The sequence below is a fragment of the Notolepis coatsorum genome (assembly GCF_963971535.1).
Source record: "Notolepis coatsorum genome assembly, chromosome: 10".
Classification (NCBI taxonomy): Eukaryota; Metazoa; Chordata; class Actinopteri; order Aulopiformes; family Paralepididae; genus Notolepis; species Notolepis coatsorum.
Window position 1 is genome coordinate 725,245 of NC_140174.1, and position 21,839 is coordinate 747,083.

Below are 21,839 nucleotides of genomic sequence, written 5' to 3' on the forward strand. Positions count from 1 at the left end.
AAAGGGCTACAGCGAGCAGCATGGACACTAAAGGGTTACAGCGAGCAGCATGGACACTAAAGGGTTACAGCGAGCAGCATGGACACTAAAGGGCAGCGAGCAGCATGGACACTAAAGGGCAGCGAGCAGCATGGACACTAAAGGGTTACAGCGAGCAGCATGGACACTAAAGGGCAGCGAGCAGCATGGACACTAAAGGGCAGCGAGCAGCATGGACACTAAAGGGCAGCGAGCAGCATGGACACTAAAGGGCAGCGAGCAGCATGGACACTAAAGGGCAGCGAGCAGCATGGACACTAAAGGGCTACAGCGAGCAGCATGGACACTAAAGGGTTACAGCGAGCAGCATGGACACTAAAGGGCTACAGCGAGCAGCATGGACACTAAAGGGCAGCGAGCAGCATGGACACTAAAGGGCTACAGCGAGCAGCATGGACACTAAAGGGCAGCGAGCAGCATGGACACTAAAGGGCAGCGAGCAGCATGGACACTAAAGGGCTACAGCGAGCAGCATGGACACTAAAGGGCTACAGCGAGCAGCATGGACACTAAAGGGCTACAGCGAGCAGCATGGACACTAAAGGGCAGTGAGCAGCATGGACACTAAAGGGCAGCGAGCAGCATGGACACTAAAGGGCAGCGAGCAGCATGGACACTAAAGGGCTACAGCGAGCAGCATGGACACTAAAGGGCAGCGAGCAGCATGGACACTAAAGGGTTACAGCGAGCAGCATGGACACTAAAGGGCAGCGAGCAGCATGGACACTAAAGGGCAGCGAGCAGCATGGACACTAAAGGGCAGCGAGCAGCATGGACACTAAAGGGCAGCGAGCAGCATGGACACTAAAGGGCAGCGAGCAGCATGGACACTAAAGGGCAGCGAGCAGCATGGACACTAAAGGGCAGCGAGCAGCATGGACACTAAAGGGCTACAGTGAGCAGCATGGACACTAAAGGGCAGCGAGCAGCATGGACACTAAAGGGCAGCGAGCAGCATGGACACTAAAGGGCTACAGCGAGCAGCATGGACACTAAAGGGCAGCGAGCAGCATGGACACTAAAGGGCTACAGCGAGCAGCATGGACACTAAAGGGCTACAGCGAGCAGCATGGACACTAAAGGGCAGCGAGCAGCATGGACACTAAAGGGCAGCGAGCAGCATGGACACTAAAGGGCTACAGCGAGCAGCATGGACACTAAAGGGCAGCGAGCAGCATGGACACTAAAGGGCAGCGAGCAGCATGGACACTAAAGGGCAGCGAGCAGCATGGACACTAAAGGGCAGCGAGCAGCATGGACACTAAAGGGCAGCGAGCAGCATGGACACTAAAGGGCAGCGAGCAGCATGGACACTAAAGGGCAGCGAGCAGCATGGACACTAAAGGGCAGTGAGCAGCATGGACACTAAAGGGCAGCGAGCAGCATGGACACTAAAGGGCAGCGAGCAGCATGGACACTAAAGGGCAGTGAGCAGCATGGACACTAAAGGGTTACAGTGAGCAGCATGGACACTAAAGGGCAGCGAGCAGCATGGACACTAAAGGGCAGCGAGCAGCATGGACACTAAAGGGCAGTGAGCAGCATGGACACTAAAGGGTTACAGCGAGCAGCATGGACACTAAAGGGCAGTGAGCAGCATGGACACTAAAGGGCTACAGCGAGCAGCATGGACACTAAAGGGCAGCGAGCAGCATGGACACTAAAGGGCAGCGAGCAGCATGGACACTAAAGGGCAGCGAGCAGCATGGACACTAAAGGGCAGCGAGCAGCATGGACACTAAAGGGCAGTGAGCAGCATGGACACTAAAGGGCAGCGAGCAGCATGGACACTAAAGGGTTACAGCGAGCAGCATGGACACTAAAGGGCAGCGAGCAGCATGGACACTAAAGGGCAGTGAGCAGCATGGACACTAAAGGGTTACAGCGAGCAGCATGGACACTAAAGGGCAGCGAGCAGCATGGACACTAAAGGGCAGCGAGCAGCATGGACACTAAAGGGCAGCGAGCAGCATGGACACTAAAGGGCAGCGAGCAGCATGGACACTAAAGGGCAGCGAGCAGCATGGACACTAAAGGGCAGCGAGCAGCATGGACACTAAAGGGCAGCGAGCAGCATGGACACTAAAGGGCTACAGCGAGCAGCATGGACACTAAAGGGCAGCGAGCAGCATGGACACTAAAGGGCTACAGCGAGCAGCATGGACACTAAAGGGCAGCGAGCAGCATGGACACTAAAGGGCAGCGAGCAGCATGGACACTAAAGGGCAGCGAGCAGCATGGACACTAAAGGGCAGCGAGCAGCATGGACACTAAAGGGCAGTGAGCAGCATGGACACTAAAGGGCTACAGCGAGCAGCATGGACACTAAAGGGCTACAGCGAGCAGCATGGACACTAAAGGGCAGTGAGCAGCATGGACACTAAAGGGCTACAGCGAGCAGCATGGACACTAAAGGGCAGCGAGCAGCATGGACACTAAAGGGCTACAGCGAGCAGCATGGACACTAAAGGGCAGCGAGCAGCATGGACACTAAAGGGCAGCGAGCAGCATGGACACTAAAGGGCTACAGCGAGCAGCATGGACACTAAAGGGCAGCGAGCAGCATGGACACTAAAGGGCTACAGCGAGCAGCATGGACACTAAAGGGCAGCGAGCAGCGTGGACACTAAAGGGCAGCGAGCAGCATGGACACTAAAGGGCTACAGCGAGCAGCATGGACACTAAAGGGCTACAGCGAGCAGCATGGACACTAAAGGGTTACAGCGAGCAGCATGGACACTAAAGGGCAGCGAGCAGCATGGACACTAAAGGGCAGCGAGCAGCATGGACACTAAAGGGCTACAGCGAGCAGCATGGACACTAAAGGGCTACAGCGAGCAGCATGGACACTAAAGGGTTACAGCGAGCAGCATGGACACTAAAGGGCAGCGAGCAGCATGGACACTTTTAGTTTGGATTTAAGATGAATGAGACAATTAAAGGCCTAATCAGTGATGCAAAACATAAACAACTGGATAGCCCCACCACTACAAATACGAAATACAGTGTTTAAATTCTGCAGACTGAATGAGCTTGTGATACAGTGACTAACATTAGACAACAGCTAAATATTCATTTCTAGTTGTATTTGCTATATTCTGTGACTGGAAAATGTTTGTTTATGATGATAATTTTTGTAAACACAGTCCTATATTCTGATTTACATTGGTTTAAGAAAAGCACCAAAAAGTGTATTTTCCATCTACAGATTAAACACTTCAAGAAAAGTATGCAAATATACCCCACATTTATGTATATAAAAATGAAAAGAAAATACGTAGTGGAGGGAAACATTTTTATCCGTAGATAAAATGGGTTCTCCCCAAACTACAGATGCACCAATACCGGTAACAGGTATTGCATCCATACCAGGCTAAAATAGGATATTTCATCAGAGAATTTCCCCCCCAAAAAACACTAACCTTCTTACTGTCTTCTACTATCATGCACTCTTCCTACTATACTAATATGTCTCTACTACTATACACTCAACACTTGATGAACATTGTTACTCAGCTGAAAGAGTTGTACCCTTCCTGCTGACTTGTCGTACAGAACTTGTAAGTCGCTTATTATTGCAATTATTTATAATTGTAATGCATAATATAACTGATGGGGCATAAAGACCCTCATCTGTGTTGGCGGCTGGGTGGCGCAGCGGATATTGCGCTCGTCACCAATGCAAGAGACTCCGGTATCGAATCCGGGTGTCAGCATTGCCTGCGGCTTGGGCCGGCCGTCATACTGGCTCAATTGGCAGAGTTAGCGGGTGGAAGTCGATGGGTGGTAGTTTGGATGTTGTGGACAGCGACTCCTACAGGTTGGTTGGGGGACGCCTGCACATTCTGACAGCAGAGACAGGAAGTGGCGAGGGTAGTGTGAGCCTCCCACGCATTACTCCTCGCCAATGAGAGTCCGCGCTGGCAGGTGAAAAGATGCGACAGGCTGCCTCCTCGTGTACCGGAGGGGACACGTGATGCAAGGCTTCTATCCTCCCTACAAACAGTGGGGGGCATAGTCGAGCAACGTTCAAGACAGGGGAGGGAAGAATTGGAAACACGAAATTGGGATGGGAGAAAAATAAGGAGAAAAAGTGGATCAAAACAAAAAGCCCCTCATCTGCACCTTGATTACACTGCCTACTTGTTCACATGCGTATAGTCAGATCTAATGAATGAACCTAATATGCAATTTAACTGATAGATACACAACATGTATTTATTTATGTTAATTTAATTGTGTTGGTGTTTCCATTTCTGCTAAATTAGTATGTACATTCTGTTTGGTTTGGTGAACATTGCAATTAGTCTCAGTGTACTGTATGTGTGTAGGGGCAAATAAGAATGGTCTTCTTCCTGTCCCTTTCGGCCATGGAATTTAGTGGAGCATATTAATATGTACTGTTGGGACTGTAATAATTCCATGTACAAATAAATAAAAATGAAATGAAATGATATTGTTACAGGGCTGAAAATTGCGACCGAATTGGTCGCATATGCGACCGAAATTGTATCTGTGCGACATCAAAATATAATTGGGAGCATTCGTGCGAGTGCAAATAATTGTTCTGGTGGTGTGACCATATTGCGATGCTCTTATTTTGAAAATCCTGTGGAGCAGGGATTCTCAACCGTTCTGCTGCCAAGGCACCCCTGTGTTCAATAAAATATTCCAGGGCACCCCTACATACGATAAAGACTTTTCCGGTCCTGTCTTTTTTGCTACAATGATGACAAAAGTGCTTGCTTTCAAAATAATGTTTATTTAAGAAACCGGGAAACACATTTGTGTGTATATGCAGGCTATATAATGCATTATTAACAGGTGTTTCAGGTCTAAATGGCTTAGTACTGTTGACATTACACTGCTTGTAGTAGTAAATCAAATAGCATATTTCTTTAAATAAAATTACAGAAAATTATCACTAAAGTGCTATCTGTTGCAGCTGCACTCTTTTCCATAAAAATAGCATATTTGGATAAGTGTGACCATTTCTCAAAAACTGAAAATCGTGTATTTTTTTTTTAAATACAGAAAAGGATCACCAATTACCATTTCTCTAAAAATATAAATAAAATATAAATAAATAATACGGTCAATACGTGGGGAGATCTTTGACAAGGCAACACGCATGTCATCCTCAAGGCTCAACTTGGCCCTATATTTTGTTTTCAGAGCTGTCATGGATGAAAAGCCAGCTTCACAGATATGTGGTGCTGAATGGTATCAACACCTTAACTGCTGCATCATGAGATACTTGGTACTCAGCACCACACTCTGAAACTAGCTCTCCAGGTGGTATCAGATAGATTTCAATGAGTTCTTCCAAGAGTTTGGATGGAGATGTGTCAGGAAGCTTCTCAATGTTGTCTGTAAAGGTTTTTTTTATCCAGAGTAACTTGGTGATCCTTTTCTGTGTTTTATTAAATAATGATTTTCAGATTTTGAGAAATGGTCAAACTTATCCAAATATGGTATTTTCATGGAAAACGGTGCAGCTGCAACAGATAGCACTTTAGTGATAATTTTCTGTAATCCAAAAAGAATGTAAATCTTTTTTTTATTTATCTCAAGGCACCCCTGGCAGCTCTCCGCGGCACCCCTGTTGAGAACCGCTGCCGTGGAGCGTCGTATCCGCTCGGCTCACAGCAGTAGCGTCTGGAACGCGGACATTGAAACAGAGCAAGGCTAGTGTGCCTATTTTGCGACACAAAACAAGTCCCTGCCGTTTTATTCCGCAACGGGTCAAATGCATCTAACATGCTTTGCAATCCTCGCCATTCCTTTATGCCCACGTCGCGAAATTAACGTTACGTTAGTGTAAGCTAACAAGCTAATCCTGATCAGAGCGATAGACAGAGAGAACAGCAGAGGGGACTGGGGGAGGGGGGGCGCTGTGTGTGTGTGCACGTGTGTGCGTTTGGAAAGACCAGATGAAGTATAGTATATTTATAGTAAATGTACTGAGGATGGACAGATAATGTTGATATTTAAACATAAAAAATACAATACATAATAAATGTATTCATGATCATCATCATGCAACATAAAACAATTGCAGGAACGGTTTGGGAGAGGAAGGGGTTTTAGGTTGCGTGTTGTGAGTTCCAAAAAAGATTACTTAAAGTTTAAAGCTTAATATATCAAAACGTGGCACTTTACAGTGAACAGGAGGTCTATTTGTATTAAAACAATATTGTTTTTCATTTAAATGTCTGGAAGAGCTCAAAAATAAAAATGTCAAATGATATTTCTGTTGCCTTTTTTGAGTTGATCTAAATGTTACAGATTGTGTTAAATGGTCATATAATATCATCTCATATCGATCGCAGGCACCTGAATCGTATAGTATCGTGGCAGACTTTGTGATATCTGCAAATATCGTATCGTTGTCCAAAGACTCGATATTGTATCGTATCGTGATGAAACTGGTGATTCCCACCCCTAACTAGGTCTACAGTACACTATACTATATTTTAAGGCTACTTTCACTGTTTTACTGCATTACAGTACTGTTATATTGTCATTTATATTATATATTATTATATTTTGAGCCCAGTGTTATATTGTTTACACTGCATATTTTTACTTTTGTACTGTACTTTAATTGTATTATGTCTTCTACTATTACCATGTACCGCCCCCCCCCCCCGCCCTTTTATGTGAACGACGAGGATAAAAGAAAAGAGCCTGGCTCATCGACGGACGTCTTGTTGCCAACCCCATCGCGTCCACACTCTGTGTGAATTTTGTGGGAAAAGTTTTGTTATTTTATTTCATTCAAAGGAATATGAAAGTTTATGACCCCAAGTCGCAGCAACAAATCATTGAGTTCAGTACACCCAGAACATGAACAACGAGAATGCCTCAAAGGATTCCATGTTCCATGACTGTTGCATGTAATGTATGGAGTATCAGCCATTGTAGGGCTAGGGAAACAGTAGTCCTATCATGTTCCATACATAATAATCCATATACAGTCATAGAACACTCCATGCAATTTGTTTCTAAGAGCATTCTAATTTGTAATGCTCTGGGTGTACTCACCCAATAATTAATAGCTCTCGTCCTTATAGTATCAAATCCCTTTGAAATGTCTGTCCGAAAACATATTATTTATTTAGTAATATACAGGGGTGTAAAGTACTTGAGTAATTGTACTTCATTACAGTACTTAAGTACTGTTTTTGGGGATTTGTACTTTACTCGAGTATTATTAGGTTTGTATACTTGTACTTGTTATGGCCAAAATGGATGTAATTTGGTGTAATGGATTTATGTGACCATGGGGTGGCGCTTCTGTTATTTAAGCGCCAGGTGGCAGGTACACTGTAGCAGGTAGTAGTTTGACCCGGAAAAGGCAATGGTTTTTCACCGCACCATGCAGGTTAACACAGGTCACAGGTCGCTGTTTTGAACACGCCGCAGGGCGAAATGTTTGTAGGTAATTAGTTATTGTATTCATTATTATTTAATCAGTTTAAGGAACTGTGAAGCAAATAAATATAATTTTCCAAGAAGACATGCCTGCATTGCCTCATTGGGACATGGACGGTTTGGTATCAGACCAAACAAAACAGAACGGCGCGTCAGCCAGGTCCATCTACGGGATGAAACTGCTCAGTAGCTCCGTATAGGACGGGAGCTCCTTTAATAGTACTTTTACTCAATTACATTTCAGAGAAAAAAACATACTTTTTACTCCTTACATTTAAAATGCAGACCTACAAAGTACAAAGTACAAATCTCGCAGGTCCAACCATTTTAATTAGTATATTTGTTTCTCTGGCCGAACTAACGTTAACGTTATTAATCCTGCGGCCGCACTTTATTTAAAAACAGCCAATCAAATCCCCATCAATGGAAAATGAACCCGCCCATACCCATGCTGATTGGTCCTTGTGCCAGACTAGAAAGCGGGGATCTTTGATTAAACACCTGCTATCAGAAGAATAGACAGTCAGAAAAAAAGTTTTACTTTTTACTTTAACTTTTTAGTACTTAAGTACATTTAAAAGTAGAAACTTTTTTGACTTTTACTCAAGTGTGTTTTTAGCCAGATACTCTGATACTTGAGTACGATTTTGAGACGGTACCCATACTTTCACTTAAGTATAATTTCGGGGTACTTTTTACACCCCTGTAATATATCTCCCCTTTCCCACGAGATTCACACCGACCACATGGTGTGTACACTAGACGATGGGACGGTAACCACGGCAGCACCGACCACATGGTGTGTACACTAGACGATGGGACGGTAACCACGGCAGCACCGACCACATGGTGTGTACACTAGACGATGGGACGGTAACCACGGCAGCACCGACCACATGGTGTGTACACTAGACACTGGGACGGTAAACACTGCAGCACCGACCACATGGTGTGTCCACTAGACACTGGGACGGTAACCACGGCAGCACCGACCACATGGTGTGTACACTAGACACTGGGACGGTAAACACTGCAGCACCGACCACATGGTGTGTCCACTAGACACTGGGGCGGTAACCACGGCAGCACCGACCACATGGTGTGTCCACTAGACACTGGGACGGTAACCACGGCAGCACCGACCACATGGTGTGTACACTAGACACTGAGACGGTAACCACGGCAGCACCGACCACACTGTGTGTCCACTAGACACTGAGACGGTAACCACGGCAGCACCGACCACATGGTGTGTACACTAGACGATGGGACGGTAACCACGGCAGCACCGACCACATGGTGTGTCCACTAGACACTGGGACGGTAACCACGGCAGCACCGACCACATGGTGTTACACTAGACACTGGGACGGTAACCACGGCAGCACCGACCACATGGTGTGTCCACTAGACACTGGGACGGTAACCACGGCAGCACCGACCACATGGTGTTACACTAGACACTGGGACGGTAACCACGGCAGCACCGACCACATGGTGTGTCCACTAGACACTGAGACGGTAACCACGGCAGCACCGACCACATGGTGTGTACACTAGACACTGGGACGGTAACCACGCAGACCACGTGAGCGGATCGGCGCGGCCGAGAAATCCGCTCTTCGCTCTTTAAAGCTTGGTCCGCTCCGCTAATCACTCATGTTGACCCCGCCCCCAAGTCGCTCTCCGCTCGCTCCCCGCTCACCTTGAATCGAGCGCTCCCCGCTCCCCGCGCCAGATCGCTCGGCAGTTTTTTTTCTTCTTTTTTTGGAGCATGGTGTAAATGAGCTCAAACTACAACAGTCTACACCCCCTGGGCCCCTTAACAATTGTTTGTATTGAGCCGCATTGTAATTGTAGCCATTCTGCAATGTTAAATAACGTTGTTTATCCATTCACTATCTCTATTAAGCGATGATAGGCTAGCCGAGCCACAATGCTATGGTCGCTGCCATTAACGTTAGCATGTAAGCTAACGTCAACAACAATGGCGTTGATATACTTTTTCTAACTGGAGTGAGTGTGGGCGTCTCTACAGTGACAAAGCCTGAACGAACAGCCTATCACAGGTTCACCCTTCTCATTGGTTGAAAATGGCCTTCATGTTTGTACATCGCCATCTGTTGCTTTGGCATTGTACTGCATGTATATATTACATCAGTGTTAAACCACTGTGAGCGGCCTGGAGTGGATTGGAGCGGAGGAGAACTCTCGCTCCGGACGTCGCGCCGACTCATTTTAAAACCCACTCCTCGCTCACGTCAAAACCGGCCGCTCCGCGCCCCGCGCCGCTCACGCTCCGATCCGCTCACATGCACTGTAACCACGGCAGCACCGACCACATGGTGTGTACACTAGACACTGGGACGGTAACCACGGCAGCACCGACCACATGGTGTGTACACTAGACACTGGGACGGTAACCACGGCAGCACCGACCACATGGTGTGTACACTAGACACTGGGACGGTAACCACGGCAGCACCGACCACATGGTGTGTACACTAGACACTGAGACGGTAACCACGGCAGCACCGACCACACGGTGTGTACACTAGACACTGAGACGGTAACCACGGCAGCACCGACCACATGGTGTGTACACTAGACACTGGGACGGTAACCACGGCAGCACCGACCACATGGTGTGTCCACTAGACACTGGGACGGTAACCACGGCAGCACCGACCACATGGTGTGTACACTAGACACTGAGACGGTAACCACGGCAGCACCGACCACATGGTGTGTACACTAGACACTGGGACGGTAACCACGGCAGCACCGACCACATGGTGTGTACACTAGACACTGGGACGGTAACCACGGCAGCACCGACCACATGGTGTGTACACTAGACACTGAGACGGTAAACACGGCAGCACCGACCACATGGTGTGTACACTAGACACTGAGACGGTAACCACGGCAGCACCGACCACATGGTGTGTACACTAGACACTGGGACGGTAACCACGGCAGCACCGACCACATGGTGTGTCCACTAGACACTGGGGCGGTAACCACGGCAGCACCGACCACATGGTGTGTACACTAGACACTGGGACGGTAAACACGGCAGCACCGACCACATGGTGTGTCCACTAGACACTGGGACGGTAACCACGGCAGCACCGACCACATGGTGTTACACTAGACACTGAGACGGTAAACACGGCAGCACCGACCACATTAAAACTTGATGAGCCAGTTAACCGTTTTGGTAGTGCGGCAGTGAAAGGGTTAAAACTAGGGATGCTCGATATTGGCTTTTTTACCGATACCGATATTCCGATATTGTCCAACTCTTAATTTCCGATACCGATATCAACCGATATCAACCGATACCGATATATGCAGGGTTTCCCCGTCCAAAAAACGGAATAATTTCAGGTAACTAATAATTTCACTGGATATATATATAACAAATATTGTTATTGTTTTTTTTTGTTTTTAAACCGATACCGATATTTTCCGATATCACATTTTACTGCCGATATCGGCCGATAATATCGGTCGGCCGATAATATCGGACATCCCTAGTTAAAACTTGATGAGCCAGGTGCGTTTTACAATTGGCCCCTCGCCATATTATTTGTGATTCACGTGATAAGAGTGTTCTATGGCTGTATATGGAATATGTGCAATCAATGTATGAAGTATCAGCCATTCTAAGGGCAACACTGACATCGATGTGCAGCAGAGAAGAAGAGAAGAACTGACCGAGTTGCGGGAACTGTCTCCGCTGTCTTCATCTCCAAATCCCTTCTCGTTGGGATCCTCCACCCGACTCTGGTCATCCTCCCCGTAGCCTGCAGAGACTAGACCCCGTCCATGGCCCCCTGTGTGGGCAGGCAGAGGGAGGGAGGGGAGGGGAAGAGAGATCAGTACAGAAGTGTCAAGTCAAGAGTCACTTTCAGCTGGACATGTGTCTTGGGCTTAAGCCTTACACCCACACTGCAGCCACAAACACATACATACAGACAGACATGACGCAACTGACTCCAAACAAAGGAGATAAACAATATAAAGATACAAAAAAGTACCTGCACGGCAGGATGTCTGGCAACACCACATATGGAATAACCAAATATCGATTATGGAATATCGATAATATTATGACCAAATATCGGTTATTCGATAATTGCCGGCCATTTATTTGGCAGACTGGCACTATTTAAAAGTTGAACTGAGGGGGAGCTCCAGTAGCTCACCGCGTATCTCGGCGCTATTTCGGCGTCGGGGACAACTGTGCGCGTCACGGATCTGGGGTAGCGAGTTCGACTCCCGGACTCGCCGTATTTTCTCAGAGTGTCTTTCCCCCGATCTATATCCTATTCAACCTGTTTCTGTCGGTCATGCTTGACCAGAAAAAGCGATAAACGCTAAAAAGAACCAGCTGACTGCTGACTGGTCAAAGTTAAAAAAAAAAAAAAAAAAAAGTTGAACTGAGATCGGAATAAAAGGAGTTTTTAAACCCGTTTAGTCTAGACAGAGCATGGAACTCTAACCCTCCTCCCAGGGGGCAGCAGCTCACATACTCTGCATGTAAAACATGGGAGGGGTCCGAGACAATTCTATTGGCTTGCCTTAGAGTAGCCGGTTAAAAAATAGACTGCAGGGATGGGTGACCTTTCACCCCTATGATCTTCCATTCAGTGTGGCAGACAACAAGAGTAAAGACTCAAGCGGTGTGTGATAGACATTTGGCTGGTGGATGATGGGTTAGGGTTAGCTAGTGTGGATGATGGGCAGCTCTCTATCACCAACAGGTAACAACATGAGAAACAACAACATGTCTGTATTAAAACAGCGATTTATTAAAAAACGACAGAGGCTACTGTTGCCCATAAACGTTGCCCTGTGAACGTGAGAAGTACAACCCTTTTATTGGATTGGTGGGTTGGAATGCCCAATGTACAGTTTCCTCCCCCTCAAATGTATATATTCTCTTTTAGAAACCATGTCTGTAAATAAGCAGTACTGTATATTTATTTGTATATCTTAAATGTCTGGATGAAACGGTACTGTATTTCTGTAGTTATTTCAATTGCTGGTCGTGTGTGTTATGAATTGAAAATGGGGGACCCTGATGTAAACAAGACGAAAGTCTTTCTCTGGTCTGCATCCCCTTAACAATTGAGTGTATTGAGCCGTACTGTATTGTACCCATTCTGCAATCTGTTAATAACATTTTCAATCAATCAATCGATCTCATATCGCATGTGTAACGTTCCGTCACAACATGGCTCTGCTGTATCAGACACAGTGAGCGAGCGTTAGCAACAACATTATAACAGCAAGAAGCGTTAACTTGCTGAAAGACGCCCGTTTGCCTAGTAAACATAAACACAGTAAACACACACTAGTAAACACATACTAGTAAACACAGTAAACAAAACACACACTAGTAAACACAGTAAACACTAGTAAACACACACTAGTAAACACACACTAGTAAACACACACTAGTAAACACAGTAAACACACACTAGTAAACACACACTAGTAAACACAGTAAACACAGTAAACACACACTAGTAAACACAGTAAACACTAGTAAACACAGTAAACACACACTAGTAAACACAGTAAACACAGTAAACACTAGTAAACACACACTAGTAAACACAGTAAACACACACTAGTAAACACAGTAAACACACACTAGTAAACACAGTAAACACTAGTAAACACAGTAAACACACACGTAAACACAGTAAACACATACTAGTAAACACAGTAAACAAAACACACACTAGTAAACACAGTAAACACTAGTAAACACACACTAGTAAACACAGTAAACACACACTAGTAAACACAGTAAACACACACTAGTAAACACAGTAAACACACACTAGTAAACACAGTAAACACACACTAGTAAACACAGTAAACACACACTAGTAAACACAGTAAACACTAGTAAACACAGTAAACACACGCTAGTAAACACAGTAAACACACACTAGTAAACACAGTAAACACACACTAGTAAACACAGTAAACACACACTAGTAAACACAGTAAACACAGTAAACACACACTAGTAAACACCAGTAAACACACACTAGTAAACACAGTAAACACACACTAGTAAACACAGTAAACACACACTAGTAAACACAGTAAACACACACTAGTAAACACAGTAAACACACACTAGTAAACACAGTAAACACACACTAGTAAACACAGTAAACACTAGTAAACACAGTAAACACACACTAGTAAACACACACTAGTAAACACAGTAAACACAGTAAACACACACTAGTAAACACCAGTAAACACACACTAGTAAACACACACTAGTAAACACCAGTAAACACACACTAGTAAACACAGACTAGTAAACACAGTAAACACACACTAGTAAACACAGTAAACACACACTAGTAAACACCAGTAAACACACACTAGTAAACACAGTAAACACACACTAGTAAACACACACTAGTAAACACACACTAGTAAACACAGTAAACACACACTAGTAAACACAGTAAACACACACTAGTAAACACAGTAAACACACACTAGTAAACACAGTAAACACACACTAGTAAACACAGTAAACACACACTAGTAAACACCAGTAAACACACACTAGTAAACACAGTAAACACACACTAGTAAACACCAGTAAACACACACTAGTAAACACAGTAAACACACACTAGTAAACACAGTAAACACACACTAGTAAACACAGTAAACACACACTAGTAAACACAGTAAACACACACTAGTAAACACCAGTAAACACACACTATTAAACCCAGTAAACACACACTAGTAAACACACACTAGTAAACACAGTAAACACACACTAGTAAACACACACTAGTAAACACAGTAAACACACACTAGTAAACACAGTAAACACACACTAGTAAACACAGTAAACTAAACACACACTAGTAAACACAGTAACACAGTAAACACACACTAGTAAACACTAGTACACACAGTAAACACTAGTAAACACAGGCAGACATGTTCACAAACAAAGCATTAAGTAAACTAACTTAGCGAGCGAGCTAAACACGAAACTTAATGTTAGCTAACCTAGCTAGGTAGCACCATGACGTCCCGGCTGTTCATTTGTCCTCAAATAAACACATTTCCGGCTTCGCTAACTTCATTGTAATATAATCAAATTGATGATCGTGACACTGTTTACCTGTCTCTTCGGTCTCGGGGTCAGAATCAGGCTCGGAATCGTCTCCATAATCTGCCAAAGAGGACAGAAGCGCACTCTTCTTGCCGCTCGCCATTGCTGCTAGCACGCGTCGCATAAACGAAACGTCGCGCTGTGATGGGCTTGGCGTCAGATGCGCATGCGTTAATCTACCGCTGGGAAATGTAGGCTGGATATTCTTGGTACATTTGAAAAGTGTACCACTTTTACCGACAGAAATGGCCAGTGTGGCCTTTTTTCCACAACTAATAAACACGTGTAGGCGAACTATAGCCTTTATCCCACAACTATGATGATATTGTAGACAGTGCCGCGAGATGGGAGTCGGAGACGGTGGCTCGAGGCAGAGCGAATAGTATTTATTGAGTACACATGGCTACACGATACAGTACGTTAAGAAGGAGGGAGCGAGGTGATGAGGAAGTGTTAGATAAATATGAAGTCAATATAGTTATATAGAAAGGAAGTATGGAGAGCAGCTTAAAGTGTACACAGACGCCTCAAAGACAACCGGGGTTGGTTGCATTTGTAAGCCCAGAAATAAATATCATGGTAAAGGAGAGGGTGAGTAATAAATTGTCTGTATACACGGGTGAGTTGATGGCTTGATTGATTGAAAATTGTATTAACAGATTGCAGAATGGGTACAGTACAGTACAGCTCAATACATACAATTGTTAAGGGGATGCAGACCAGAGAAAGACTTTCGTCTTGTTTACACCAGGGTCCCCCATTTTCAATTCATCAGGACATATATGACATACATGACATACAGATAGTCAGTACTGCTACATCTATACATTTATGACATACCAGATTTGCAAATACAGTACTGTTTGTGATACAGAAGGAGTCAAGAAAAGGGAGTATATACATTTGACGTAGAAACTGTACATTGGAGGAGGTTGGGTGGGGGGGGTTGGGTACACTGGGATATTGACAACCATACTGGGTAATTTACATTGGAGGTGGTTGGGGGGGGGGGGGGGGGGGGGCAAGCAAAACTGTACATTGAGGGGGGGGAGACTCTGTACAAACAAACAAAATTGTACATTGGACTATTGACAAAACCATACTAGGTAAATGACTGTACATTGGAGGGGGTTGGGTTAGGATATTTACAGGGGCCAGTGTTGAATTGCAGTCTCCCGTAGGTGTCCCTTGAGAGAGGTTTTGAAAGTGGGTAGTGATCCACATTCCTTTACAGCTTTGGGTAGGGCGTTCCACATTGATGTGGCATAATTGCGAAACGTGTTTAGTCCCTTATTTGAGCCGAATCTGGGTTTAACATGATTTGTGGAGCTCCCTCTGGTGTTGTGATCGTGGTATTCACTGACCTTTGGGAAGTATTTTGCCATGTACATGGGTACCTTGGTCGTGTAGTGTATCTTGTAGACCAGGCCCATTGCAAGTTGCTGTACTCTGTCATTTACTCTAAGCCATCCTAGGTTGTCAAAGTGGGCAGGGGTGAGGTGGGTTCTAGGAGTAAGGTCAAGCAGTAGTCTGACCAGTTTGTTTTGAGATGTTTGTAATTTTGTTTTTAGCGCCTTTGAGGTGCTTTGGTACCATGAGGTGCAAGCATAGTCGTAGTACCCCTGAATGAGTGCTCCTGCCAGAGTCTTCAGGGTATTCTTGTTTACCAGAGAGGAGATCCGGTACAAGAATCGAGTTCGTTGGTTGACTTTTTTTATTACATTGGATGCCATTTTGTCACAGGAGAGATTAGCCTCTAGGATGGAACCCAGGTAGGTAATTTCATCTTTCCTTGTGACAATATTGTCACCCACTGTAACTGAGAAGCCGTCGGTCTTGCTGAGTTTGTTATTTGAACCGAAGAGAATGGACTCTGTTTTGCCCATGTGTAATGATAGTTTGTTATCAGCGAGCCATATGCAGATTCTGCCTAGTTCCGAGCTGAGGGTTTTTTCAACCTGTAACTTGTTCTTGTCAGAGACCAGCAGGGCTGAGTCGTCCGCAAACAGGAACAAGTTGCAGTCACAAGCTGACGACATGTCATTTGCATAAATTAGGAACAGGGTGAGTAATAAATTGTCTGTATACACGGGTGAGTTGATGGCTTGATTGATTGAAAATTGTATTAACAGATTGCAGAATGGGTACAGTACAGTACAGCTCAATACATACAATTGTTAAGGGGATGCAGACCAGAGAAAGACTTTCGTCTTGTTTACATCAGGGTCCCCCATTTTCAATTCATCATAACATATGACATACATGACATACAGATAGTCAGTACTGCTACATCTATACATTTATGACATACCAGATTTGCAAATACAGTACTGTTTGTGATACGAAAAGAGTCCAGAAAAGAGAGTATATACATTTGACATAGAAACTGTACATTGGAGGAGGTTGGGGGGGGGGGGGGGGGTTGGGTAGGTGGTAGTTGGTGGGTGGGGGACACTGTACAACTGTACAAACAACACTGTACATTGGATTATTGACAAGACCATACTTGGTCATTTACTGTACATTGGGGGGGGTTGTGTTAGGACATTTACAGGGGCCAGTTTAGAATTGCAGTCTCCCGTAGGTGTTCTTTGAGAGTGGTTTTGAAAGTGGGTAGTGATCCACATTCCTTTACAGCTTTGGGTAGGGCGTTCCACATTGATGTGGCATAATTGTGAAACATGTTTAGTCCCTTGTTTGAGCCGAATCTGGGTTTAACATGATTTGTGGAGCTCCCTCTGGTGTTGTGATCGTGGTATTCAAACTATTCACTGACCTTTGGGAAGTATTTTGACATGTACATGGGTACCTTGGTCGTGTAGTGTATCTTGTAAACCAGGCCCATTGCAAGTTGCTGTACTCTGTCGTCTACTCTAAGCCATCCTAGGTTGTCATAGTGGGCAGGGGTGAGGTGGGTTCTAGGAGTCAGGTCAAGCAGTAGTCTGACCAGTTTGTTTTGAGATGTTTGTAATTTTGTTTTTAGCGCCTTTGAGGTGCTTTGGTACCATGAGGTGCAAGCATAGTCGTAGTACCCTTGAATGCGGCATGGTGGTGTAGTGGTTAACACTGTCGCCTCACGCAAGAAGGTCCAGGGTTCGATTCCCGCTGGGGGACCAGGTTTCCATGATGCCAGGTACTCAGGTGGGGGATCTCCCAGGCCTTTCTGTGTGAAGTTTGCATGTTCTCCCCGTGCTCGTAGCGGCACGGTGGTGTAGTGGTTAACACTGTCACCTCACGCAAGAAGGTCCAGGGTTCGATTCCCGCTGGGGGACCAGGTTTCCATGATGCCAGGTACTCAGGTGGGGGATCTCCCAGGCCTTTCTGTGTGAAGTTTGCATGTTCTCCCTGTGCTTGCAAGGGTTTCCCCCCCCCGATAAGATAAACCCAATGGAAAAACATGCACAACAGATCGCTAACGCTGTGGCGTCCTTGACGAAGACGGACAGGAGCACTTGGATTGGTCCCCGGGGCGCGGCTCACGTTGACGCCCTATCTGCTCCTGGCTGCCCATGGGGGGGAAGGACAACGGGATGGGAAAAGTGCAGAGAGACATTTCATCTGCGACTCAGTGCATGTGTGTGTGTTCCTGTGGGTCGCCCATCTCGCGTGTGTGTGTTAAACTGCATGACAAATAAAGACTTCTAGTCTAACAATTAATGAGTGCTCCTGCCAGAGTCTTCAGGGTATTCTTGTTTACCAGAGAGGCGATCCGGTACAAGAATCGAGTTCGTTGGTTGACTTTTTTTTATTACATTGGATAATATGTGTCTGCCCATGAAGTTGATAGGGTGTAATTTTTTTTACATGTAACACATAATTAGGGTTACCTACAGTATATTATGGCAAGGAAAAATGTAATTGTCGATTGATTGATTGATTGATTGATTGATTGAACATTGTATTAACAGATTGCAGAATGGGTACAGTACAGTACGGCTCAATACACACAATTGTTAAGGGGATGCAGACCAGAGAAAGACTTTCGTCTTGTTTACATCAGGGTCCCCCATTTTCAATTCATCGTAGATTAATCGTGTCAGGGAGATAGATTTGTGACATAGCTACATAGCTAATGCTGGTGATACCATCACTGATGTGCAAATATAGTAAAAGGGAAAAAAAAACATTGGAAAATACTAAACATTAAGCTTTAATTCCCGTTGCTTCTTTCAAATTTAAAATCAGCAAAACAACGTCGGCGTTCAATGCACATGAAAGTTGTCCCGCCTCTTCTCACACGCGGCACGTCATCTCTAAAGCACTCCGTTCTTTGCCTTTTTCTTCATCGTCATCTTCTTCATCCTCCCCCCCTCGCTCGCCGTGGTGCAGCAGCATCCGTAGAGCAGAGCGAACACGGCCAGGGAGAGAGTTCCGAGCACAAACACCCCCACCACCACCAGGCCGCCCAGCGCCCACGGCTCCTGGTGCAGACGCTGCAGGGCCCACTGGATCCAGGCCTCCGGTGACCCCGGTGACCCCGTGGGGCCAGGGCGGTCCGGCACGCTGCGGAGGGAGGGAGGGCGGGGAGAAAACAAGAGGTCACCCGCTGATCCATTGATTGAAAACTTTATTAACAGATTGCAGAATGTGGTTCCCAAAGTCGGGGTCGCGACCCAAAGGTGGGCCGCGAGCAGCCACGGGAGGGCCGCGAGATGATTTCCAAAAAAAAAAACGTTTTATTTTTTATTTTTATTTTTTGTCAGGCCACTGAACTTAGAAGCAGGCCAGGACAGTGTTTATAGTTGTATTCTAAAATTCTATTCTATTGTATTCTAAAATGTGACTATATGGTTTTATATTAACTTAATAAATAAACAAAAACGAAAAATCTACTTATTTCAACGAACATTTCAAACTAAATAACAGATTATGCACATAAAACGCTGAAAACAACCGAAGCAACAATAGTATTTTAATGAGGCTATTATTATTATCATTATTATTTTGCAACAAGTTAGCCCTCTCATAAATAGCACATATAAATGAATAACTAACTTGAACCAACTTAATAGGATTGAAGTGATATTTGGCTTAAAAAATCGGTCGCCTGGCAAAAAAAAAAAGCCTGACGATGTGCATTGGGCCGCGGCTCTCTGACGCCTTATTTTCTGGGTCCCGGCCTGAAAAGTTTGGGAACCCCTAGAGTACGGCTCAATACACACAATGGGGGGTGCAGACCAGAGAAAGACTTTCATCTTGTTTACATCAGGGTCCCCCATTTTACATTCATCATAACATAATATGACATACATGCCATACAGGTAGACAGTACTGCTACATCTATACCTTTATGACATACCAGATTTACAAATATACAGTACTGTTTACGAGTACAAAAAGAGTCTGAAAAGAGAGTATACATTTGACGAAGAAAACTGTACATTGGAGGAGGTTGGGTGGTGGGGGGGGGGACTGTACATTGGAGGAGGTTTGGTGGGGGGTGGGGGGGGGGACTGTACATTGGAGGGGTTTGGGTTTGGACATTTACAGGGGCCAGTTTCTAATTGTAGGTGCTAGGGCTGGTGCTCCTTGAGAGTGGTTTTGAAAGTGGGTCCAGATGTGTCGGAAATCCTGATCCTGGACTCAAGTGCTGCTACAACGCTCAGCCTGTACTGCTCCCTCGTGGGTTAGGGTTAGGGTTAGGGTTAGGGTTAGGTTAGGGTTAGCTCAGCCTGTACTGCTCCCTCGTGGGTTAGGGTTAGGGTTAGGGTTAGGGTTAGGGTTAGGGCTCAGCCTGTACTGCTCCCTCGTGGGTTAGGTTAGGGTTAGGGCTCAGCCTGTACTGCTCCCTCGTGCCTCGATATAATGTGCAATTATCTTTAACTTGTCTAATGTGTACTTGTTTTTGTTTACTTATACTTATTTGTACTTATGCTATTGCACATGATGATGATGATGATGAATAGTTTATTTTCGGTCTTTGTTTACAGATCAATCAAAAACACACTTGTGTGGACTTTCAAAAAAAAGATTTAAAATAAAAATAAATCACAAATGTACATATTCAAAGGAATAGGCTGAAGCACATGCTTATTTTTGCCTATCCTTTACAATTCTTAAAAACTAAATATACTTTAATATAAGAAATAAAAACTTAAAATATGCTGCAAGATATAATATATATATATATATATTTTTTAAACATACCACAGACAGTTTATTGTATATAAATACCAGCTTTCTGCTTTTTATTCCTTTATGCTGTCTGTGTGGAGCAAACAGAGAGTAAGAATCCCATTGTACTTGTTGCATAATGGCAAATAAAACTATCATTTTATTAAATTTGTATTTATTCGTACATGGAATTATTACAGTCCCAACAGTACATTTAATTAATATGCTCCACTAAATTCCATGGCCGAAAGGAACAGGAAGAAGACAATTCTTATTTGTCCCTGACCCTACACAGTACACTGATCTATAGATCCACAAAGAATGGATTGCACGGTGCTAGTTGCACCCTTACTTACAATTCATTATGAATTTAAAATGGGGGACCCTGATGTAAACAAGACGAAAGTCTTTCTCTGGTCTGCATCCCCTTAACAATTGTGTGTATTGAGCCGTACTGTATTGTACCCATTCTGCAATCTGTTAATAAAGTTTGCATTCAATCAATCACCGTGCAGATTGATTGATTGAATGAAAATTGTATTCAGATTCGGCTCAAACAAGGGACTAAACACGTTTCGCAATTATGCCACATCAATGTGGAACGCCCTACCCACAGCTGTAAAGGAATGTGAATCACTACCCACTTTCAAAACCACTCTCAAAGAACACCTACGGGAGACTGCAATTCGAAACTGGCCCCTACAAATGTCCTAACCCAGTTGCACAGTAAATGACCAAGTATGGCTTTGTCAGTATTCCAATGTACAGTGTACAGTGTAACCCCCCCCCCCCCTACCCAACCCCCCCCCCCACCTCCAATGTACAGCCCCCACCCACCCACCCAACCTCCCCCAATGTACAGTTTCTACGTCAAATGTATATACACTCTTTTTCTGGACACCTTTTGTATCACAAACAGTACTGTATTTGCAAATCTGGTATGTCATAAATGTATAGATGTGTAGCAGTACTGTCTATCTGTATGTCATGTATGTCATATATGTTATGATGAATTGAAAATGGGGGACCCTGATGTAAACAAGACGAAAGTCTTTCTCTGGTCTGCATC

The 21,839-nt window shown here is 44.8% G+C and overlaps 1 protein-coding gene across 3 annotated transcripts in view; it reads right to left on the minus strand.

The window, feature by feature from the left end:
* Window positions 1-14,780, minus strand: part of sap30bp (SAP30 binding protein) — a gene marked incomplete at its 5' end in the record, with an annotated part of 83,800 nt that extends 69,020 nt beyond the window's left edge. For all 3 annotated transcript variants that reach the window (XM_084322632.1, XM_084322631.1, XM_084322633.1), the window contains 2 exons: window positions 11,200-11,318; window positions 14,666-14,780. In XM_084322632.1, the coding sequence (XP_084178758.1) occupies window positions 11,200-11,318; window positions 14,666-14,780 (234 nt within the window). The remainder of the gene's footprint in view (window positions 1-11,199; window positions 11,319-14,665) is intronic.
* Window positions 14,781-21,839: the final 7,059 nt, after the last annotated feature.